This window comes from Bubalus kerabau, chromosome X, assembly GCF_029407905.1.
Source record: "Bubalus kerabau isolate K-KA32 ecotype Philippines breed swamp buffalo chromosome X, PCC_UOA_SB_1v2, whole genome shotgun sequence".
Taxonomy (NCBI): Eukaryota; Metazoa; Chordata; class Mammalia; order Artiodactyla; family Bovidae; genus Bubalus; species Bubalus kerabau.
Window position 1 is genome coordinate 116,045,314 of NC_073647.1, and position 25,200 is coordinate 116,070,513.

At 40.1% G+C, this 25,200-nt stretch overlaps 2 protein-coding genes across 2 annotated transcripts in view; one reads left to right on the forward strand and one right to left on the reverse strand.

Moving 5' to 3' along the window:
- Positions 1-25,200, forward strand: part of EFHC2 (EF-hand domain containing 2) — a 248,392-nt gene that overhangs the window by 70,042 nt on the left and 153,150 nt on the right. The gene's annotated exons all lie outside the window — the stretch shown is intronic.
- Positions 10,265-17,541, reverse strand: LOC129638675 (putative deoxyribonuclease TATDN2). Its single transcript, XM_055563254.1, has one exon. It carries the CDS (start codon positions 16,313-16,315, stop codon positions 14,441-14,443), a length of 1,875 nt encoding a protein of 624 aa, XP_055419229.1. The 5' UTR covers positions 16,316-17,541; the 3' UTR covers positions 10,265-14,440.

The following is a 25,200-nucleotide window of genomic DNA, read 5'->3' on the forward strand; positions in this document are numbered from 1 at the left end:
TACATTTTCTCCATTTTGTTTTCAAGGTTTTTGATCATCTTTATTATCATTATTCTGAATTCTTTTTCAGGTAATTTGCCTATTTCCTCTTCATTTATTTGGACTTCTGTGTTGCTAGTTCGTTCCTTCACTTGCTTAGTATTTCTCTGCCTTTTCATTATTTGTTTAGTTATTGTGTTTGAGGTCTCCTTTTCCCAGGCTTGGAGGAAAGTTGAATTGAAGGTTGAATTCTTTCTTCCTTTTGGTTTCTGCTCTTCAGGTTGGTCCAGTGGTTTGTGTGAGCTTTGTATAGGATGAGATTTGTGCTGAGTTTTTGTTCCTATGTTTGTTTTTCCTCTGATGGGAAAGGCTGAGTGAGGTGGTAATCCTGTCTGCTGATGATTGGGTTTGTATTTTCGTTTTGTTTGTTCTTTAGATGAGGCATCCTGCACAGGGGCAACTAGTGGCTGGGTGATGCCGGGTCTTTTATTCAAGTGGTTTCCTTTGTGTGAGTTCTCACTATTTGATACTCCCTAGTGTTAGTTCTCTGATAGTCCAGGGTCTTGGAGTCAGTGCTCCCACTCCAAAGGCTCAAGGCTTCATCTCTGGTCAGGAATGAAGATGCCACAAGTGGTTTCTTATGGCATTAAGTGAGAATAAAACAAATATCCAAAAATGAGAAACCAAAGATGAATCCCAGACAAATGGCAGTTACAAAATCAGGCAGATAATAATTAAAATAATGGAATTTACACATTTACATATACACCCATGAGCAAAGTGAAAACAGTCCAACAAAAATAAAGTATAGTAGATTGACCCAGCAAACAAAGGAAATAAAAAATTATATGTACCAGTTAAGAACAAAACTGACTTAAGCACAAACTGGAAAACAAAACTAAAGCAAGGTGCCAAGTGGAGAATAAAGCAATGAAAACAAATCTAATATGTTGAGAGGAAAGGAAAGAAGGAAAAGAAAGAAAGAATAGATATGTAAAGTTAAATAGAGGTAGATGAAGATTTATGCATTAAAGATTAACTCTCGGGGAAAAGAACAGTAGGAAAGGTAAACAAAGGAATAAATGTAGAAAAAAATATAATAGGTTTAAAAATTAAAATTATAAAAAAGGGAAAAGAAAAAAAATGGAAAAAGAAAGAAAAAAAGAAAATTCCACAGAACTGCAGAAGCCCAGTGTAGAGGCAGAGGCTTATAACAATAAGAGAAAGTGTGACTCAATATACACATATACATATACACCCCTAGGCAAAATCAAAACAGTCCAACAAATATAAAGTACAATAGATTGACCCAGCGAACACAGGAAAGCAAAAATTATATCTACCAGGACAAAACTAATTAGAGCACAAACTGGAAAACAAAACTAAAGCAAGGTGCCAATTAGGGAATAAATAATGAAAATAAAACTAACAAATATGTTAGGAAAGGAGAGAAAGAAGAGAAAGAACAGACATGCAATTTAAATAGAAGTAGATAAAGTAGATTTATATACATTAAAGATTAACTGCAAGGGGTAAAGGACAGTAGGAAAAAAACAAAGGAATAAATGTAGAAAAAATAATAATAGGTTTAAACATTAAAAACTAAAATTAAAAAAGAGAAAAGAAAAAATGAGGAAAACTCCACAGAACTGAAAAAGCCCAAAATAGAGGCACAGGTTTATGACAATAAAAAATGTGACTGCACTGGGACGACCCAGAGGGATGGTATGGGGAGGGAGGAGGGAGGAGGGTTCAGGATGGGGAACACATGTATACCTGTGGCGGATTCATTTTGATGTTTGGCAAAACTAATACAATTATGTAAAGTTTAAAAATAAACTAAAATTAAAAAAAAAATGTGACTGAGAGAAAAAAAAAAAGCTCAAACTTAATTGTATTTCTTCATGCCAATAAAATCTACAACTACAACAGAGGGGGAAGAAAATAAAAAAAAATCCAAAAGAATTTACAGAACAAGTTAAAAAATAATAATAAATGTTTTTCTTGAGTTACTGCTGTCAGTCCTTTCCCTCGCTGAGAGTCACAGTCCATCTTAACTCTCTAGGATGCCCTCCAACATTCTGCTGATCTCTGGACCTGCTATGGAGGCAGCTCAGATTCTAATGTGGTCCTACTCCTGTGTGTTCCTGCCTCCACTGTCCACAGTTATCAGAGTTAGTGCGTTTTCTTTTGTGGGAACTCTCATTGGCCTTTTATATATTCCATAGACACAGAGTCTGCTTAGTTGATTGTGTGGATTTAATCTGCAGCTTTTACAGCTGGTGGGGAGGTGTTGGGTCTTCTTTCTTAGCCACACTGCCCCTGGGTTTCAATTTCCACCTCTGGATATGGGTCGTCCACTGGGGTTTGCTCCTGGGGCTGCCTTGGAGGACTTGGGTTTGCCCCTGAGGGCCATATTTGGAGGTCATGCAGCTGCTTGGGTTGCAGGGGTTCTGGTGGAACCAGGTACTCGGGGTGTTGGCAGCTAGGGCAGCAAGAAATACAGTGCTCTAGAAGGGTATGGCAACCAGTATTAGCCAATACGCTCCAGTATTCCAGAAAAGGGAGAACCCCTTTTCTGACACAGAAGTCTGGCAGGCCACAGCCTGCAGGGTTATACAGAATTGGACTCGACCAAAGTGACCCTACACGCATAGACACAAGACTTTTTTTTGCCTGTGGTAGCTCTGGCCCAGTGAGAGTTGAGCATGAAGTTCATACAGCTGTTTGGCTTGTGGGGACCCTGGCGGCTCCAAGTGTGCAGGGACACAGACTGCCTCTGCCACAGGTGTTATGGCCCTATGAGTCTTTTTTCCAGTCTTTTGTAGCTGTTGATCAGAAGGCCTCTTTGGCCAGTCTTTCTCTGTAGCTCTGCCCATTCAGGCACATAGAGGAGGCCCCCCTGGCTGGGGTCCTACTCTGAAGATTGGTGCATCAGGCACTTAAGGGGTCACTCTGGGTGGGGTCCTACTCTGCAGTTCACTGCATCAGGCATTTGATGGGCCAGCCTCTCTATTGTTCAACTGCAGATGCTGGCTTGAGTGGGGGAGAGAGGCTACGGTGATAGCTCCAACCACTATGCATGACTTAGCAGTATGGCCTTGCCTCCATGGGTGCCTGGCTTTCCTCCACAGGCATTTTCCACCATGATCTCCTCCCTCACATCCCCTCGATCCATCTCTCTGCAGTCAACAGCAGCCCTTGCCCTGGGATTGTTCCACAATCCCTAAACTCCAGCTCCCAGCCACTGCCCCTTCCAGGAGACTTGTATTCCTGTCCTGGGTATGTATGGCTGTGGCAAGGACTGTCTGATTCTCATTCCATTTAGGGTGCCACAGATCAGCTGTTTCACTCTCAGCCTTAAATATTTCTCCTCTGATTCAGACAATTGCCCCAATTTGGGGATTGGACCCCTGCTTCAGTTCCCCCACCCACTGAGGGCAGGTCCCTTTATACTAACACTCCTGTTTTTCCCCAGTTCCTTCATCCTACCAAGTTTTGGATGGTTCTGTATATTCTTTTCCACTAGTCAGGTACTCTTGTCCACTCTCAGCTTCTATTGTACGTGCAATTCTGTGTCTGAAGGTGTATTTCTGATGTATCTGAGGAGAGAGATGTACTCCACCTCCACCTACTCCTCCACCATCTTTTTCTCCCCTTTTCCCCCCCTTTATGCACCATAAAATCAGGTCTCAAGAAGAAACAGACAAGTAAAAATAAGTTTGATGAAGGCTTATCCTGTCCATGTAGGTGCATTTCATTTTAAACCCACCCTATATTTAGTCACAAAAATCGGAGCATAGGGCGGTCCTAAGATGGTGGAGGAATAGGACGGGGAGACCACTTTCTCCCCCACAAATTCATCAAAAGAACATTTGAATGCTGAGTAATTCCACAAAACAACTTCTGAATGCTGGCAGAGGACATCAGGCACCCAGAAAAGCAGCCCATTGTCTTCAAAAGGAGGTAGGAAAAAATATAAAAGATAAAAAGAGAGACAAAAGAGGTAGGGACAGAGATCCGTCCTGGGAAGGAAGTCTTAAAAAAGAGAGAAGTTTCCAAACACGAGGAAACACTCTCACTGGCGAGTCTGTGATGAGCCTTGGAATCTCAGAGGGCAGCATAACTAGGAGGAAAAATAAATAATTAAAACCCACAGATTACATGCCCAATGGTAACTCCCACTGGAGAAGCAGCTCAGATGCTTGCATCTGCCACTAGCAAGCGGGGACTGGGCAGGGAGCCGCAGGCTGCATTGCTTAGAGTAAGGACCAGGCCTGAATGCCCCGAGGGCAATCTGAGGGAACTAACTTGAGATAGCAAACCAGACTGTGGGATAGCTATCCAGTGAAAACCCCTAACCTAAGACACCTCCAGGCCAGCTCACAGAACAAAGGACTGAGCAGAGCTAGCTGGCTGCAGACTGGCCCATCCCCCGCCAGAGACAGGCAGGTGAGGGCAGCCAGAGCCAGAAGGGGACAGTTGCAGTCCTGGAGAGGCATCCTATACCAAACTGCAAACAGGCTTCATTGCTAACCAAGACTTCTTGGGATTCTGGACGGTAGACATCCGCCTGAGAAGGTGTGCTGGTTGTACACCCAGAAAACTGAGCGGCAGGGACGGGGGAGGTGATAAATTGCAGCGACTGCGCTCGCCAAACACCTGGTCACCTGAGCTGCTCGGACCTGAGAAGGGCACAAAATGCAGGCCCAACCGAGTTTGCACCTTTGAGGCATACCCAAGAACCTGAACCTGAGTGGCTTAGACCTGGGAAGTGCATACAATCCAGGGCCGGCCTCAGGCAGTTCCCAGCAGAGCAACTTAGAGGCTAAGCAGTGTGGACAGGGAAAGCACACACGCCGTGAGCAGGGGTAAACCCAGTGTGGCCGAGACACTGTGAGCACTCCCCACACACGCCAGTGATATTTGTTTGCAGTGTTCCTCCCTCCCCACAGCACGACTGAACAAGTGAGCCTAAAAAAGTGTCCACCACCGCCTCCTTGTGTCAAGGCGGAAATTAGACACTGAAGAGACCAGCAAACAGAAGAAGCTGAAATAGAGGGAACCACCCTGGAAGTGACAGATGGAGAAGTCTTGAGGCTACTGTAAGAATAAGACTGAAAACCAGAGGCAGGAGGCTTAACTCCAAATCCTGAGACCAGAGAACTCCTGACTCCAGGGAACATTAATCGATAGGAGCTCATCAAATGCCTCCATACCTACACTGAAACCAAGGGCCAACAATTTCCAGAGCAAGACATACCACACAAATTCTCCAGCAACAGAGGAACATAGCCCTGAGCTTCAATATACAGGCTGCCCAAAGTCACACCAAACCCATTGACATCTCATAACTCATTACTGGACACTTCATTGCACTCTAGAGAGAAGAAATCCAGCTCCACCCACCAGAACACCAACACAAGCTTCCCTAACCAGGAAACCTTGACAAGCCACCCGTCCAACCCCACCTACAGTGAGGAAACTCCACAATAAAGAGAACCCTACAAACTGCCAAAATATGGAAAGTGAAAGTGAAGTTGCTCAGTCATGTCTGACTCTTTGTGACCCCATGGACTATAGCCTATCAGGCTTCTCCATCGATGGGATTTTCCAGGCAAGAGTGCTGGAGTGGATTGCCATTTCCTTCTCCAGGGGATCTTCCTGACCCAGGATCGAACCCAGGTCTCCTGCATTGCAGGCAGACACTTTACCGTCTGAGCCACCAGGGAAGCCATTGAATACGGAAAGGCCACACCAAACACAGCAATATAAACAAGATGAAGAAGCAGAGAAATACCCAGCAGGTAAAGGAACAGGATAAATGCTCAGCAAACCAAACAAAAGAGGAAGAGATGGGGAATTTACCTGATAAAGAATTCCAAATAATGATAGTAAAAAATGATCCAAAATCTTGAAAACAAAATGGAATTACAGATAAATAGCCTGGAGACAAGGATTGAGAAGATGCAAGAAAGGTTTAACAAGGACCTAAAAAGTGAAGTGAAGTCGCTCAGTCGTGTTGCTTGTATATTTTTGCAATTAATTCTTTGTCACTTGCTTCGTTTGGTATTATTTTCTCCCATTCTGAAGGCTGTCTTTTCACCTTGCTTATAGTTTCCTTTGTTGTGCAGAAGCTTTTAATTTTAATTAAGTCCTATTTGTTTATTTTTGCTTTTATTTCCAATACTCTGGGAGGTGGGTCATAGGGGATCCTGCTGTGATTTATGTTGGAGAGTGTTTTGCCTATGTTCTCCTCTAGGAGTCTTATAATTTCTGGTTTTACATTTAGATCTTTAATCCATTTTGAGTTTATTTTTGTGTATGGTGTTAGAAAGTGTTCTAGTTTCATTCTTTTACAAGTGGTTGACCAGTTTTCCCAGCACCACTTGTTAACAATGGAGAAAAGACAATCTCTTTAACAAGTGGTGCTGGGAAAACTGGTCAACCACTTGTAAAAGAATGAAACTAGAACACTTTCTAACACCATACACAAAAATAAACTCAAAATGGATTAAAGATCTAAACGTAAGACCAGAAACTATAAGACTCCTAGAGGAGAACATAGGCAAAACACTCTCCAACATAAATCACAGCAGGATCCTCTATGACCCACCTCCCAGAGTATTGGAAATAAAAGCAAAAATAAACAAATAGGACCTAATTAAAATTAAAAGCTTCTGCACAACAAAGGAAACTATAAGCAAGGTGAAAAGACAGCCTTCAGAATGGGAAAAAATAATACCAAACGAAGAAAGTGACAAAAAATTAATCTCAAAATATATAAGCAACTCCTGTAGCTCAATTCCAGAAAAATAAATGACCCAATCAAAAAATGGGCCAAAGAACTAAATAGACATTTCTCCAAAGAAGACATACAGATGGCTAACAAACACATGAAAAGATGCTCAACATCACTCATTATCAGAGAAATGCAAATCAAAACCACAATGAGGTACCATTTCACGCCAGTCAGAATGGCTGTGATCCAAAAGTCTACAAGCAATAAATGCTGGAGAGGGTGTGGAGAAAAGGGAACCCTCTTACACTGTTGCTGGGAATGCAAACTAGTACAGCCACTATGGAGAACAGTGTGGAGATTCCTTAAAAAACTGGAAATAGAATTGCCATATGACCCAGCAATCCCACTGCTGGGCATACACACTGAGGAAACCAGAAGGGAAAGAGACACGTGTAGCCCAATGTTCATCACAGCACTGTTTTATAATAGCCAGGACATGGAAGCAACCTAGATGTCCATCAGCAGATGAATGGATAAGAAAGCTGTTGTACATATACACAATGGAGTATTACTCAGCCATTAAAAAGAATACATTTGAATCAGTTCTAATGAGGTGGATGAAACTGGAGCCTATTATACGAGTGAAGTCAGCCAGAAAGAAAAACACTAATACAGTATAATAACGCATATATATCGAATTTAGGAAGATGGTAACGATAACCCTGTATGCAAGACAGCAAAAGAGACACAGATGTATAGAACAGTCTTTTGGACTCTGTGGGAGAGGGCAACGGTGGGATGATTTGGGAGAATGGCGTTGAAGCATGTATATTATCATATGTGAAATGAATTGCCAGTCCAGGTTCGATGCATGATACAGGGTGCTCAGGGCTGGTGCACTGAGATGACCCAGAGGGATGGTATGGGGAGGGAGGTGGAAAGGGTGTTCAGGATGGGGAACACATGTACATCCATGGTGGATTCATGTCAATGTATGGCAAAACCAATACAATATTGTAATTAGCCTCCAATTAAAATAAATTTATATTAAAAAATAAATTCCATCAGACAAAAAAAAAAAGAAAATTGGAGCATAAATTGATTTATTATATTTTTATAATATAAAAATTTCTAGAAATTATCTTTCTCTAGTTTGTATTTTTATTTAGTTATTGAATTTACCTTTATTGACCATCGCTTATGTTCAGCTAAATGGGATTCAGATTTGTATAACTTGAATTTTCTAAAATAAGATATGCCTATTTGAACACAGTGTCCATAGGAACATAAATTTATCAAAAAAGAAATGAGGAAAAAATGAGAATTTGGAGTGAGGTTATAACTTGGGCATTGATACTTAGATGAACATCTCCATCTTCGCAATCCCAAATAAAATGACTGCAAAATTTTTAAATATTTAGAAGTCACACTTCATCTTAGCCAAAAGGCTGACAAGCAGTGGAGAGTCCATAATAGTGTTGGAGGCCAGGGAGAAGTTCCATCTTCATGCTGCAAATGGTGAAGGATTTCCACTGGATACAGTGCAGGTGGTCAGTTTTAAGAATTATACCAAAAGCAATGTGAAATTTCACTTCAGGAAGTGACAAGAATGGAGTTGGGCGGTTCTGACAATCTGTAGGGACTTCCACTGGGCTTACTTAAACAGCTATTGATGGATTAAAAGTGTTACTAGGAGGCCCACTCAGTAATAGTCACACTGCGGGAAAAAGCAGTCCCTGCATTAGGGCGTTTCTCTGATGTGGCAGGCAATGAACATGAAGGACTGGCTATACACGCTCTGTTCCCAGAGTGGAAGTCGGGTCAATTTATAAAATTTTTTCATGGAAAAACCTGAAGTTTTTCCTGCAGGGACTCTCCATGGCCCCTGCTTCTTTTAATAGGCTGTGTATGAATTTCTATCAACCAGCTTCCCACTGACAGGAGGAATTAGAACACTGGAATTGGCAGTGAAGAAAGGAAAGAAGACCTGCCCACCCTAGTTTTAGAAAAACATCAGTCTGGATACACTGCTCTTTATTCAAGAATGAACAAAGAAACCCAAGAGAAGGTTTCTGAAAAGGCTCTGTAACATAAATGGAGAAGAACATAGTATTTAAGGGGCAGAGGAAGACAAATATTTATTTTAAAAAGATGTTTACCATAAGAAAATGAATATTTTTGATAATTTGCTTTGTGCTTCCTATTAAGTGGAAAGAAGTATATGAAACAAAGTGGTTAAAGCAAACTGAAGTGAAGGTTAGAAGGAGAAAAGAGAACAAGAGAATACATTTAAAATATTGCTGAATGAGCCTGTAGGTGAAAAGGCAAAGGGAGTTCACTAAAGGAAAAAAATGTGAGGAAACTAAAAAGCACTATATATAGTAAAAAAAAAAAAAAAAAAGAAAAGAAAGAAAGAAAGAAAAGAAACTGGAGAAAATGATATGGAAGAGGCAAACTTGAAAAATTCTCCCAGAATGCAGAGGAAAAGGTCAGATATGAGAGCAGTGAGATAGGTAATGAAAGGCTGGACAAAAGGTGGAGCTCTTATAATATAGACAGTTGCTCCTAAAGAATTAAAAGCTAGATTAAAAGCAATCAAATCAATTAAGCATGCTATACTGCTGCTAAGTCGCTTCAGTTGTGTCCAACTCTGTGCGACCCGAGACGGCAGCCGACAAAACCAACTTTCTCAGCTAGACTGAATGCTTAGTGTGTACCAGAGAAAATAATAAAAAAGAGACCAATAAGCAGATATAGTCTGGCATTTTTTAATGTTAATTTCAAGGGCAAAGCAAAGAAATTACCTAACATCCTGAGAGAAAAAGTAGTTTAACCCTCCAAATAAAGAGAAGTTGACATCAGAATGCTATGCAAATTAAATGCAAGGAGACAGTGAAGCAGTGTCTCTAACTTTTAGAGGAAAATGTATGTGACCCAAAAGTTCTAGACTCAGCCAAGGTATTATTAATGAAAGCAGCAGAAAGATTTTCTCAGATATATGACTTCTCATAAACATGCCATCTACAATCTTTTCCTGAGAAAGTTGCTTGAACTCCAGCCAATCATAAAGCAAATTAAATGGTTCAACCTTGGGGAAGTCATAAAATAAAAGGGTTAGTGGTAAGCAATGGAAACAAACTTATGAGTAAATTACAAAATATAAATAAAGTTGAAAACAGATTGTAAACATTTTAAATTGTTTATTGAAAGATAAAAGCACAATAAACAGTAAAATGACAAATGCAAGATAGGGATATAAAAAGAAAAAAATACATTATTTTTGTCCATTCAAGGGCATTGTTCCAATAGATGTTAATTTTTGGAATTAATACTTGAACTGACAATTCTTTACAAATTAAAAAAAATTAATAGAATTGAAATCTCTCGGACCTGTAAATATTCCTTCTTTAACTCTGCTTAATCAACACATACATGAACATTGTATACAGATTGGTGGTGGGATTTTATGGCATATAAATCTTCAGTGAGTATGGGCATGAAAACATATGCATTAAAAAATATATAATTTGAAAAAAAAAAATATATATAATTTGGCATAATAAGTAAAATACAATTTTTTAAAAAGTATATGTAATTTGACATAGAATCACAATTATGTTAATAAAAGACATTAATAAAACAGTGGGTTTTGGGTAGTGGAAATATCCTATACTTCTTTCTGTTCCTATTTTCATATTTGTGTAATGCATATGTATTAATTTTTAGTGGGAAAATAAACATTAAAATAAAAAATCCTATCGATATAGCAGAGTAATAATTAAAGCAAATCTGTGGTATTGAATACTTTTGTCTTTTCCCCCCAAATTAAACTTAAGGCATTAGAAAAAAGTACCAAAAAAAACAGATACCCAAGAACTGAAGGAAAAAACAAACTTAAAAGCAGCATTTTATAAATCAGCAAGCAGAAAAGATTTGAACAAGTTCGAGATCAAAGAGTTGAGTATTAAAAACATACAGAATTAACACACTTCTAGTTTGTTGCTCAGGAAAGCAAACCGTAATACACAAAATTAATGTATTTAAATCACAAACTCAGAGGAAGTAAAATGCACTGCTTATGCTAATTATGACGTGAAATGAATTTTATAGTAAATACTAATTAGTAAAGCTGACTCAAGGAGTACAATGCTGGAATTGGCCAAAACTATGGAAATGTTAGGGGAAACCTCTAGAGAGCTACTTCAGTTGTTAAACTGTTTCTTAGTAGTAGGATTTTGAACTTTTTCCCCATTTGTGCTCTTTAGTAGTCTCAAAAATTCCACAATAAGCAGGTACTCATTTTGATGTCAGCTACGAATAAAGACCAGCTGAAGAAACAGAATCCTCCCATCTCTCAAGACAAAGTGGGCAATTTGTTCCTTTTGAGCTTTAAAGATAGAAATAACTGCCTTTCTAAAATTTAAGTGAAGCGAAATATTGATGTGCAGTGTGAAAGGACTGCCAAGGTTCAGGGAGCCCAGCCCATTAATGGGCATGAGAGACCTGGTGACTCTGGACTGACTGATGGCCCAGGGACCACTTATGACAAATTGAAATTCTAGATCCCTGGCTGCCTTCATGGCTCTCTGAACTTCCAGAACAGGTAGACAAACCAAGTGCCATACAAATATGAATGCTAAATAATCTATCTCTGCAACTCAATGACCTATCTATGACTTTAGTAGAAAACGACTTACAAACGGCTCAAATTTTGCACATCTGGATCATGATGTTTGTTTTTGTTTTGTGGGGTTTTTTGTGTGTTTTTTTCATTTTTTCCCTTGTTTTTCTTTTTTCCTTTTAATTTTTAACTAGTAACATTAACAGATAAAATGTTCTTTACTGCTTTCATGAAATAAGTAAAAGGAAGATTGTGATTTTTGACTTCTGCCACTCTGGATATACTACACTCAGAAAAGACTATTGCTCACTTCCATTCCTAAAGAAATAATGGCAAAGCTCTCACATGTTAGAAACACTGCAGAGTATAGTCTATGCATTTGTCATCAAAATGTAGAGGGAGATGAGCAGGTTAAGAAAAGTATTTTCTCCATGTAAAAAGATCCTTTTTTTGGGAACAGAACTTTAATTTTAATATGTGTATATCCTATTTGTCTTACTGATTTTGTGCTTACAAATGTAAACACTCATTTACACTTGTTTTTAAAGTGCCCACTTGGTAATGTCACTTTGCTAGGATCACATTGATGACACTGTGTTCTCCACAGATCTTATGTTGTGAGAAAGGTAAATGAAAGAGGATGTTAGAATGTCATGAGTAGAGATTTGTACAAAGTGTGATAAGGGCATCACAACAGCAAGAGTGTGACTAAGGCTGTGTTTCCCAAGCTTGTGTTTCTAAAGAACTTGAGCTCACTGAATTGTGCTGTGCATGCATGTGTGCTCAGACACCTGACTATTTGGAATCCCATGGACTGTAGCCCACCAGGCTCCTCTGTCCATGGGATTTTCCAGGCCAGAATACTGCAGTGGGTTGCCATTTCCAGATAGGCTACCTACTCCAGTATTCTTGCCTGGAGAATCCCCATGGTCAGAAGAGCCTGGCGCGCTACAGTCCATGGGGTCACAAAGACACAACGGGCAACTAAACTAAGCACAGCACAACTTTAAGGAACACCTTCTTGGGTATTTGTGGCTCGTGTTGGTATATCACAGAACATGTGAGATAAAAAGAAATCTGAGAAACTTTGTACAACTCATTATTTACCAAATATGTGTGTCCATGGAACCCACTTTCCTAAAATTGTTTATCAAAAGCTCAGGGCTCCAGTGGGTTGAGGGACACACTGTGAACAATGTCTATCTAAAACATACATTAAATGGAAAAAAAAAAAACCCTTCCTAACTCAAAACACGGGCTTAATTTTTGAATGTTTTCTGTCTTGCAAAATATAATTAAATCGCACCTTTAACATTGCATCAACTTCTTTTGTTCTAAGGAAAGCGAAGCACTTTAGCTACAGCTTTCTTTTTCTCAAATGACTAGATTCCCAGCAAAGAAGAAATCTATGCTATACTCAGTATTACTCATAGGAAATATGAACTATCAAGTCCCTGGTAGGGCTTGATCTTTTTTATTTATTCGTTTTATTATCGATGACATCTACTGGCAGAGTATACCTGGCCTTTCAACCTTGCCTTGCCTTGTAAATTAAACAGGAGTGCTAGACTAGGATGGCTTAATTTTCTAGTCTCTTACTAGTATCTGCCCCTTTGCTCAGGTATTATCATTTACTGCCAGTTGTTAATAAAGTCAGTTATTCATTCACATTATTCCAAGAAATCTTTGCTGAGTGCCTGCTCTATTCCAGGCACTTTTCTAACATCAGGTGTATGTACACTGTGAAGGAGAATCACAAGTGTGTAAACTTACAACCTAGTGGGGAAGATAACCAATGAACACATTATATTAACAATACAATCTCAAACAAGGCTAGAATGAAATTCAAAATAGTAAACCAAGGGTTTTTTTCCTCTTAGGTGAGGTGAACACTTACAGATTGGTGGTCAGGGAGGGCTTCTCTGTGGAGGAGACTTCTGAACTGAGAACCAGATGGTAAAGAGCCAGCTGATTTTTCTGGATTCTCATAAACAGGCACAAAGCAAACTAGAGAAGTCTGGAGTATGCTAGGCCTCTTTTCATTGATTTAGTTTTCAAAAGTGATTTTCCATTTTAAAAATGGAATTTCTCATCCAGTAATGGGACTCCTAGACTTAAGTATGTGCTTTGGCTGGTAAAATTAAATTTCCTAATTCAAATGTTTTCCCTAAAATGTGGGTTCATTTTAATTTCTCAAGGAGGACTGCTGTTTGCCAAGTGGGCAGCTGAAGCTCTTCTTTGTTTCTGCCCTTCTGGAGAATGATTTTTCTAAGTGGTATATATTTGCCTTTGTAAAGAATCAGAGCAATTTGAATGAAGAATTGGTATTAAATGCTGGTTATCTGAAGAGCTTTACAGTTATCCAAGTGTTGTGAGGAAGTTCAGTTCAGAGTCAAAACCCATCTCAGTGGTTTTAAGATTCCACCAGTTCGGCTCCTGTCATTCTAAGCTACCCGACAGTCCCCCCAACCCTTATTATGACTATTAACTCATTTTTATCTAAACCGATTTCCTCTTAGATAAAACGATACTGTTAGTTTATCTTTAGAAAGAAATTGCAAGTTGAACAGTCACAAATTTAAGAATTTAACAACAACCCATAGGGATTATAGAACTCCTATAATAACAAATAGATTTTGGCAATAAACAGAACAAGTCACCTAGCTTATTTCTAAAATTCAACACTCCTTGCCCCCCTCCCTTTTCTTAAGACAGGAGGGTGACTTTAGTCACCAATTGCTCAAAAACACAGGCTGCAGAGAACAAGGATTTGGATTAGCGAACTTGAACCCTATGGAACTCTTTCTTCTTTACGGACTACCCTGGCACAATTGGGCTAGGAGGAAACCCCTAATAACATTAAGGATAGTTCCCCTTAGCCCTCCTCCCATCCCATTGCACCCCACCCTACCAGCCAGAAGCAGAAGTCTTACGAAGAGGTTTTGAGGAGAACATCCTGTTCTGGTTTCTTCTGTTCCAGTGGGCTTGCCAAACACCTCCTTGACCTGGGACACAGGCAGAGTTCAAACCAAGTCTATGTTTATGTTGTCAGGATGCTGGTCTCTCTTTTCTGGAAGACTCCTGACTGTGCCCTCTGCTTAAATATTGAAGACACGACTAGTGTTCTTTCGTATGGTAACCAAGGTGTGAGAGATCGGCTGATTTTTGATTTTGGCAATCGCTTCAATCGTATGCAGGGCCAGACCTGGATGGGAAAACCGGCAATACCTTTTAGAAACCCCATTTGGGAGGAAGTAGGGAGCGTTGGTTTCCACGAGGATTCTCTCCAGCGGGATATTTTTCAGAGCATCCCGGGGCTCCCAGGCAGAAGGGTAGGTCAGGACTGCTGTGAAGCCCACGGACATGTTGGGAAAGTAGTTAAGAAGAGGCTCGATGACTCGGTAACTGCCAATGAAGCAATGCCTATGGATCTTGTAGTCAGAGGGCACAAATTTTTTCATGATGCCCAGCAGATCACTGTCAGCTTCTCGGCAGTGGAGCACTATGGGCTTCTTTAGAGACACGGCCAGCTGTAGCTGCTTCTTAAATATCTTGTGCTGCTCTGGGATAGGTGTGCCACACTTATAGGAATAATCCAAGCCAATTTCTCCAAACGCTACAGCCTTGGGGTGCCGTAAGGCTTGCAAAATGTTTCTTTCTTGGATGTCATTGTAGGAATTTGCAAAATGGGGGTGACAGCCAAAGGCCCCCCAAGTCATATTGTCTTTCAACATCTCCTCCCATAGACCATTGTTTAGTGCGCGAGGATCAGAGAAGTCCGAGATGCAGCCTTGAAATTCCTTAGGGAAGGAGCGGCTATAAACTTCTCTGAACCTGCCAAAGGTCCCTCTGAAACACAGCTTGGAAAACAGCATTTCCAGGTGACAATGGGTATCAATGAAACCCTCTAGGCTTTGTTTCCAATGGCGCTTTTGCAGGTGGGTATCAGTGAAACCCACCTCTAGGCTTTGTTCCCACTGGCTCTTTGGCTGGTAATAATATGCATATCCTCTCTGATGCTGTGGTGGGATCTCCTCTTGGAGAGGCCATCTCCTCTCCTTCACCTTGGTTTCTGAACCTCTAGAGAAAAGAAATGAACGAGAACTTGGAGACTGACTTTCTGATGCCATCGACTCTCTGGACCAGTCTGAGGAGGACACTAGAAAACTGGAGGAATAATCACTCCAGTAGCTCTCGCTGCTCCTTCCAGCCAGGTATGTGCTGCTGCTGCTGACGCTATGGCCCATGGAAGAATAGCAAGGAGGCTTGGAACTGCTGGGCCAATAGCTGGCAGAGTCATGCCAAGGGCCACTGTACCAATTAGGCCAGTAGGTAACCTGCTCAGTTGTGAAGAATGGAGGCTTTGAAGTTTCTGCCAGACTGAGTGAGACTGGCTCTTCCTGAGGGAATCCCAATGTAGGAACCTCACCCAAATCAGACCAGTCACATCCTGAAGAAGGGTGCTCAGTTACCACACCCCAATTTTGATGTTTTGGTATTTCTGAAGTATGGTCATGGCTGTCTGGAAATTTTCGGGCAGAAGAGCCTTTTTCAGAAAAGAATGACTCTGGGTCACCAAGTGGCTTCTGCTCAGGCTGCGTCATCATTCTTTTGTCACAGACGCCTCTAATCTCTCTATTCTCGACTCCGACCTCTGAGGCTGACGTTTTTCCGTGAGGACCAGAGAAGGGGATACAGCTGGCTCCTCTTTCTCCAGGGCTGGGCTGCTCTGCTGCACTCCCTTTTGTACTAGTGGCAGCCTCTCCTGGCATTGATGGTTCTGGGACGCCCTGAATTGCCTTCAAGTCGACCACTGATGAGCTTTGGTCTTGCTGACTACCCTGCTTTCTCTGTCCGCCATTTGCTTCCTCAGTCTTAGTACTCTGACCGTCAGCTCCGGCTCCAAATTCTGCATTTGCAGAGTCACAGGAACTGTTTTTGGGATTAACCTTAGCATCCTTTACAGAAGCCATTTCTTCTAGAAAGCTAGCAGAACAAATGCGGATGGCGCTAAGGCGATTCCAAAGATGAGAAGAACCTCAAGTACTCCAAATCAGTAGTCTTTGGAGGCTTTTCTACCCACACTGGAGCGTGAGGAACCGGAAGGGTAGGCGGAGGAATTCCCTGGTAGGATGAGCCCCAGGAAACCTCGGCTTGAAGGCCACAAGAATGTCCTTTTGGACTTTTAGGTCCTCGGGGCTGCTAGACTCCCCGGGACGTGATATAGAGTTCTAAGCTGGCCAGCTGGAGGGGGCCACGTCACTGGGACGCCAGAGGATCCACGTTTGCTGGGGGATCCTACCTTAGCGCTGAACTTGCGCCGCTTCCGCGGCTTCGGAACCGCTCTGCTCTCCTTTCTTTCACTCGACTGTCCCAGTTCTCAGTGTTCTAGTGTTGTCAAGGTTCTTCCACTGAGTTCGTGATCTCAAAGGTATTTGGAAAAGTCACAAAGATCCAAGATTCACCGAAAGCCGGGTTTGTCGTCCGAAGCCCCGAAGCCACAGCGTGCCTCACGGATCACGGACCACTTCTCCCCCGCCCCTACGGATCTACTTCCGGGCGTCAAAGCACTTCCGGTGACTAGAAAGTGCTTCCGTTTGGTTTGGAATACGAGGCCCTCGAGAGATATCAGAGCCCTCTAAAAGACTGCAAGGTGCTTTAGGGACCCCGTCACAGAGGCGCCCTTGAGCTGGCCTGGTGGCCTAGAAGTCCATTTGGCCGATGGAGTGAAGGAGAGCAGGGCCGAACCCAGTGTGCTGGAGAAGGGTGGGGGAAGGGCACAGATCGTCCTGCCCACCAGCCATGGCCACCGGAAGCACTCCCCCCAAGTTGGGCTCCACCTTTCTGCCTCTACCTCAGGTCTGTTCCGTCTGCCCAACAGCTGCCCCTCCCCCCACATCCTGTGTCCCAGCCAGACTGCCGTTGGAGCCGCCGCCGTTGGAACCATTACTGGCTTTTTGTTTTTCTAACACCCGATTTTTTTAAAAAATAAAAAAAATGTAATTACGGTTTTTAAAAACATAGTTTAAACATACATGATTTTGAAAACGTAGTTATAATCGTAGCCTATTATCATTTCAGTCCTTTTTTTTTTCCACTCAGTGTTTTTTTGTAGCCTAAGCATTTCTCTTACTGCTGCATCATTTTTAAAAACATTATACTAGTGCCTTCAGAATATTCCATAGAATACGTAGATGTGCCATAATTCACCAAATCCTTCCCTTCTTGTTAGATCTGTAATTTCCCTGCTCTAATTTTTTTTCTATAATTAAAAAAGATGCTGCAAATAATATCCTTGCGCCATATGTTTCTCCATATTTTTTTGTTTCTTCGGGGCTGCATGCCCAAAAATGGAGTTAGACAAAGTGTAGGAATTTTAAAATGGCTCCTCATAGCGTCACAGTACCTCAGAATAACTTTAATAATTTAAAATCTCGTAGGTAATGAATACGGAGAAGGCAATGGCACGCCACTCCAGTACTCTTGCCTGGAAAATCCCATGGATGAAGGAGCCTGGAAGGCTGCAGTCCATGGGGTCGCTGAGGGTCGGACACGACTGAGCGACTTCCCTTTCACTTTTTACTTTCACGCATTGGAGAAGGAAATGGCAGCCCACTCCAGTGTTCTTGCCTGGAGAATTCCAGGGACGGCGGGGCCTGGTGGGCTGCCGTCTATGGGGTCGCACAGAGTCGGACACAACTGAAGCGACTTAGCAGCAGCAGCAGCAGGTAATGAATAATCCTACCAGGCTCATTTAATAGAAACAAACAAAACTAGTGCCTCATAAATAATTTGTTCTTATCTGATAATTTTTGAGTGAATGTTTTCCTTTTTTAAAATTGACCGTGGTACATTTTAAATTGTTTTTCTTTTTTTTTTTTAATTTATTTATTTTAATTGGAGGTTAATTACAATATTGTATTGGTTTTGCCATACATCAACATGAATCCGCCATGGGTCACGTGTTTTTATTTCTTTTTAGGATCTTTTAAAAATTAATTAGAAATTTTTAATGAAATAAACTTTTGTCATATTTCTTAAAATTTTTAATTTGTATGTTGCTTGTTTTTAATTTGTATTTTAGCCCATTGCAGTAACTTATTTTTGTAGTTAAATTTTAATATTTTTCTGTCATAATTTTCTCTTTTTTTCATAACTCTGAAATGGTCATCCTCTCTTTAAGGGCTTTGACACATACACACTTTTTGGAGGGTAAAAGGAACCGATATTTTATATTTAATCTTATAATCTGTCTGGTATTTATTTTGGGTTATAATGTATTTTAGGTGGAGATATACATTGATACTTTACTACGTTAGTACTTTTTAAACTTAGTAATATGACTCCTCTTTCATCATGTGCTAAATTACTATATGTAAGACATTTCCCTGGTGGCTCAGATGGTAAAGCATCTGCCTGCAATGTGGGAGACCTGGGTTCTATCCTGGGATTGGGAAGATCCCCTGGAGAAGGAAATGGCAATCCACTCCAGTACTCTTGTCTGGAAAATCCCATGGACAGAGGAGCCTGGTAGGCTACAGTCCATGGGGTTGCAAAGTGTCAGACACGACTAAGCGAGTTCACTTTCAACTTCAGCTTTTCAATAGAGCCTATTTCCAGACCATCTATTCTTTTCTACACATTAGTATGTCTCTTATTACTCTGGTTTTACACTTTTAATAATCGAGGCATAATAGTAAGGTATAAAATCTGGGAGAGTTATGTCTTTTACATTATGTTTAATTTTCATAATTATCCTTAATAGGCTGACCTGTTTATTTTTATCAGGTGAAATTAGAATCATGTTTTCAAGTCCTTGCAAAACACCAATGAAATATCCACTTGAAATATGTTATTTCAGTGTGTTTATCCAGAATATACTTCACCTGTCCTATTTTTTGTCACGTTCTATATATTTTAGTAAATATTTTTAGAGTTATATCTAGGTCACAGGGTTTTCATTAAAACTATTTGTAATTTTTTATTTATTGTGAACCTATTTTGTCCTTCCACTTCAGGCCCTCTATGGGGTCGCACAGAGTCAGACATGACTGAAGTGACTTAGCAGCAGCAGCGGCATTGCTAGTACGTAAGGATATTTTTGGTTCAGTTGTGGTTATGTTAAAATCTTTTATTTATCCGTAGTTTTTCAGCATTTGCCTGTGCCATTATTACGTCTCCTTATAATGACACCTTTGTGTTTTTCTTGCTAATATTTGTACTTCTTACCTTGTCCAGGATGCCTAAAAAAATATTAAATCATGGTGTTGGTAGGGGCATTTTTGTTTCTGTTCCTGATTGTGGTAGACACATAGTTAAATTAAATATAGTACTGAAAGTTTAGGCTATTGTTTTAAAGCAGATGCTTTTTAATCCTGTTAAGGAATTGCTCAAATTTTAAAATGTATGTGGTGGGAAACAGTATGAGATCATTATATATTTGCTCTTACTTCTTTATTTGGAAACATCTTTGCATCTGTGAGGAAAATGCTGCTTTTTGTGTAGTTGGCTTATAACTCTTATGGACTCCTGAACTTTGTTTGCTTGTATTTTAGTTAGGATCTTGGCTCTATAAATCATTAAGTAGTGAAATTTCTCTGGAGCAGTAGTTTTCAACCTTGGCTTGCACACTGTAATCATTTGGGGAGCTTTAAAATCCCTTATACCGGGGCTCAGTCTGAGGCATCCTGATTTCATTGTGTGTGGGTGTGTATAGATGTGGATGTGGCCCAAACATCACGATTTTATAAAGCTCTACAGGTGATTCTAATGTGAAGCCACGGTGAGAACTGTTGCTCCAGAGTTAACTTTTTTTTTTTATGGCTTGTCTGTTAGGCATTGAAATTCACCTTTGTGGCTTTCCAGCGTTTTTGTTATCCTAGGGGAGTTATATAAAGTTGTGATTTTCTTTTCTTTGAAAGCTTGAAAGAATCCATTAGTAAATCATCCTGGTTGGAGCCTTTGTTGGGGCAATTTTTTTTTAATTTTTAAATTTCTCACTTGGCTATTATTGTGTTTTGATACTTCACAATTCTTACAGAAAATCACTTACTGTGGCTTTAAAATTTATTTTCATAAAAGCTTGAATGACTTATAATAAGATAATGTCTATCTTATAATTTATTACACCTCTCTGTAATACACTATTGCATTTCTGATTTTATGTTATTACATTCTTTCTTTACTATCTTTGCTAGTGCAGGGAGCAAAATTTGCCACCTTTGGCATAAAGTTTATTTTGAGCTGAAAGCAGTCAAGGCCCAAAAGACTCAAGAAGAACCTTTGACCTTCCCCCAGCTGAGTAAAAAAACTTAGATAGAGGACCTATTCCTTGAAGGGAGACAGGGAAAAATCTAGCAAAGTGTTGGTTACAATTCCTCTCTGTGTCCCATTGTTTCTGTATGGCCCAGCAAATGTTTGTTTACAGAACATTTGCTTTTTTCATCTTCTTGTGAATTACCTTCCTCCTCTTTGAAGTCCTAAACCCCTTAGCATGCATGCATACTAAGTTGCTTCAGTCATGTCTGACTCTTTGCAACGATATGGACTGTAGCCCGCCAGGCTCCTCTGTCCATGGGATTCTCCAGGCAAGAATACTGGAGTGGGTTGCCATGCCTTTCTCTGGGGCATCTTCCCAACCCAGGGATTGAATTTGCGTCTCCTGCATTGCAGGTAGATTCTTTTACAGCTGAGCCACAGGGGAAGCCACCTAAACCCCTACATCTTTCTTTCTCTTAGAGGGCATACAAGCTTCAATTGCCTGATGTCCTTGGGCTTTATATTCTTATGAAGCCCTATATGTACATAAGAAAATTTGTTTTTTTTCCCTGTTAATTTTTCTCATTTCAATTTAATTCTTTAGACCAGTCAGAAGAACCTAGAAGGGTAAAGGAAATTCCCACCCCCCCCCACACACATCCACTCACTAGAATATTACCAATTTTTAAAAAATCTCTTTTGGATTTACTTATTACAGTTGTTTTTTCCCTTTTAAATATATCTATTTGTGCTTTTATCCTTTTTTGCTTTATTTTCCTAATGACAAATTTTCAAATATTTTTGTTCAATCCATTGCTTATAGTGAATGCATTTCAGAATTACTTGTAGAGCTTTAAGAAAATACTAATGACCTTTTTAATTGCCTCCAAGATTTCAATTTAATTTATTTGGGCTTGAGTATGATGTTTGTTTTTTTTCAGTTCCTAATGAGAAGCTGAGAAGGCTGAGAATCACTGAGTTAGTACATTTACCTGAGTTAGCTGTTTTTAAATTCTCTTAAGGTTATAGGTTTGCTTGTATCTTACAGATTTGTACCTCTTTAAATTTTATTAAATTTTATACTTATTTTTTGTATTTTAAAATTTCTTCACCTCATAATAATTATTAGGGGTGATAATATTTATAGTTACATGATATATTTTTAGTTGTATTGATGATTGATGGCTATGATTTCTGTATTTCAAATTTATTAGAATTTTTTGTAAATGAGCCTGTTCAGGGAAGGAAAATAATTTTCCCTTTACCCTTCTAGGTTCTTGGCTGAGGTGCCTCCTGTAATGAAAGACAGCTTAACTGTAGAAAAACAAACAAGTTTAATAGCATGTTTACCTCCTGTATGGGGCTTCTCAGGTGGCGCTAGTGGTAAAGAACCCACCTGCTAATGCAGAAGACCTAAGAGACACGGGTTTGATCCCTGGGTTGAGAAGCTCTCCTGGAGAAGGAAATGGCAACCCACTATCAGTATTCTTCTAGGTTCTTGGCAGAGATGCCTCCTGTAATGAAAGACAGCTTAACTGGAGAAAAACAAACAAGTTTAATAGCATGTTTATCTCTTGTATACATGGGAGATACTAGGAAAACTGAGTAACTCTCCCAAGTAGCCCAAGCCACAACCTTAAATACTAGCTCCAGCTAAAGGCAAAAGATGTTGGGGGTGGGGGTGACCTCAGGTGCCCTCACCCTGAAACTGCTTGGAGAAGGGCCTGGGTTCCCAGCCAGAGACTGAGGTTGGATTTGGTGATGAAAGCACCAGATCCCAGCCACTAGACCAGTGGTGAGTAACAAGGGCCCTGGCCCTTTGCCTTTGCAGAATTTCTACAAAGAATTTCCACAGAAACAGAAAATAGTGAAGTAAGTAAAGTATTTATTAGGAGGAAAAAGAGTATAGTACATGTGGGTAGACATGGGCAGATTCAGAGGGAGATTCCCTGAGTTGCACCATCGTGGCAGTTTAAATCACTTTTATGGGGCATTTCTTCCAGGTTTTCTTTGGCCAATCATTTTGATTTGCCTGGTTCACAGTCCATATTTAGTATATCTCAGGATCCTTCCATTTGTGCACACGCATCTCTTAGCCAGGATGGATTTTACCAAAAAGACGAATGGGTAGGCTGGCATTAGTTAGCATCATTCCTCTATGACCTTTAATGAACTTTTCTGCTCATGTGTGGTCTCCTGACTTTAGGAATGAGAGATATGTGGTCCGGGCATGGCCCAGCCTCCTCCCTTAATTATCCTGCTATTCTTGTCTTGGAGTCAATAGAGAATGAATCACCAATTGCTTTACCCTGGGCGGGGCCCATGTGTCTCCTGCCTCAGGGTGAGCCAGTTATGGGAGGTTATCAGGCAAAGCACAGTAAAGGACATTGCAGTTGTTATGCAGACTTAAGTTCATGCTTTCTCCATTGTTAAGTTTCCAGAGATTTGCCTTTTAGATACAGTCTTTCTTTTCCTGGCACAGACAGAGAGATACCCTTACCAATGGAGATTTCCCTTATCATTGTAAATGTCCCTTGTCAACAACAACAACAAACTATGCACGCTTAGTGGTGTCCAACTCTTTGTGATCCTTTGGACCACAGCCCACCAGGCTCCTTTGTCCATGGGATTTTTCAGGCAAGAATACTAGAGTGAGTTGCCATTTCCTTCTCCAGGGGATCTTCCTGACCTAGGGATCCAACCCTTATCTCAACCTGCATCTCCTGTGTCTCCTGCATTACAGGCAAATTCTTTACCCAGTGAACCATCTGGAAAGCCCCAAATGTCCCTTACAATAATGACTTTTACTCAGCTTTCAGAGCTTCTCCTTTCTCTTGCTGTTTCTTAAAAATAATAAGCTCAAGATAATTCTTATTCCAAAGAGGCATATTTTAGGGTGATTTATTCTGTTCCCCTTCACATATGATAAACTTCTTTAAATATTGTCCTGTATAAAGGAGCCATCTAATATACACAGTGCAAAATTTGTTACAATTTATTTCCTTAATTCTATGATTCCATAATCGCAAGAGAAACCATTGATTTAATAACAGCTTTTATAACAGCTTTAATAACAGCTTTTTCAGGAAGAATAAACAACACTGCATTAAATGTATACAAATTTTTGTCTACTAACTAACCTCTAATAGCATGCATTGATCCTTATTGTTATACACCTTCTTTAATACCTCTCCATTTAAGTCTGAACATTATTGGTATTTCTTTCTTTCCTAATATCTCTAAAAACTCAACTGTAAGTTTTAGACAATTAGATGTTTGGTTCCTGAGTAATAGCCTTTATGACTCATGCATTGTTCATACTAACTTCACCATCTTTTAAAATTCTGTAATTTATTCTAAGAGATTATTGTTTTGCCTTATGATTGCATTGCCTAGCACATGATGGACAATCTTCTACACACAATTTTTTTGTGTCAATGCTACATCAGACAGTAATATTTAGAAGCACTGTAGGTGAAAATTAGGAATCCAAATTGATGTTGCTGCTGCTGCTGCTGCTAAGTCGCTTCAGTCGTGTCCGACTCTGTGCGACCCCATAGATGGCAGCCCACCAGGCTCCCCCGTCCCTGGGACTCTCCAGGCAAGAACACTGGAGTGGGTTGCCATTTCCTTCTCCAATGCAGGAAAGTGAAAAGTGAAAGTGAAGTCGCTCAGTCGTGTCCGACTCTGTGCGACCCCATGGACTGCAGCCTGCCAGGCTCCTCTGTCCATGGGATTTTCCAGGCAAGAGTACCGGAGTGGGGTGCCATTGCCTTCTCCAAATTGATGTTAACATCCAGCTATTTGGGATATGCAATGCAAAGCAAAGAGTGAAATTGACAATAAAATAGAATTACTTCCCCACAAGGTTAAATTTATGCCTTACTTCAAGTTGCATCTAGATGCTTTGTTAAATCCTTATTAAAATGCATTCATGATTGCTTTATGTTTCTTTTAGCTTTAATTTAAGAAGACTGTGATTTCAGAAATATTAACATTAAAATTTTTTCCTTTATAAGGAGGAAATACATATCTGTTATTTAAAGCCAATTGATTTCAAATTTTATATCCTCTTGACTAGCATCAAAAATCTGAATGCCTTGGGGATCAGGCACATAACCTTATGTAATACAGGGCTTGTGAAGGCCTGTGGGAAATGGAAGGTCACACATCCTGCCAAATGACATTTACATTCCGTTTTCAAGAAAATTATAGCCAGCCTCTAGGACCTTATTTATCTAGTCTCTGCTTGACATCATAAATTATGATAAAACTTTGCATCATAATTATGTTTCTATAAATTTTCATTTCTTGCAATTTTTATTTTAGAGCTTTCTCTCTGGATTCTCTGGTACATCAAGTTCCATTGCAATTAGTTCTTTCACCTTTGTGAGATCACTTTTAATCTATTTGGCATCTATTTTGCTATAATATTTTACCATTTTCTCTCCCTCTTCCTTTTCTATCCTTCAATCTCTACTTCTCTGACCTGCTCTCTACATTTCATGCTGGTGTTCGTCAGTCCTGTATTCTCAAGGGGCCAGAACATGAACTGTCAGTCTATCCCTCTTATAGAAATATTGAAATCCAACCTAAAATA

Bases quoted from the DNA above. Each gene is read 5' to 3' on its own strand.
- LOC129638675 (XM_055563254.1), bottom strand. From the start codon at position 16,315: ATGGCTTCTGTAAAGGATGCTAAGGTTAATCCCAAAAACAGTTCCTGT.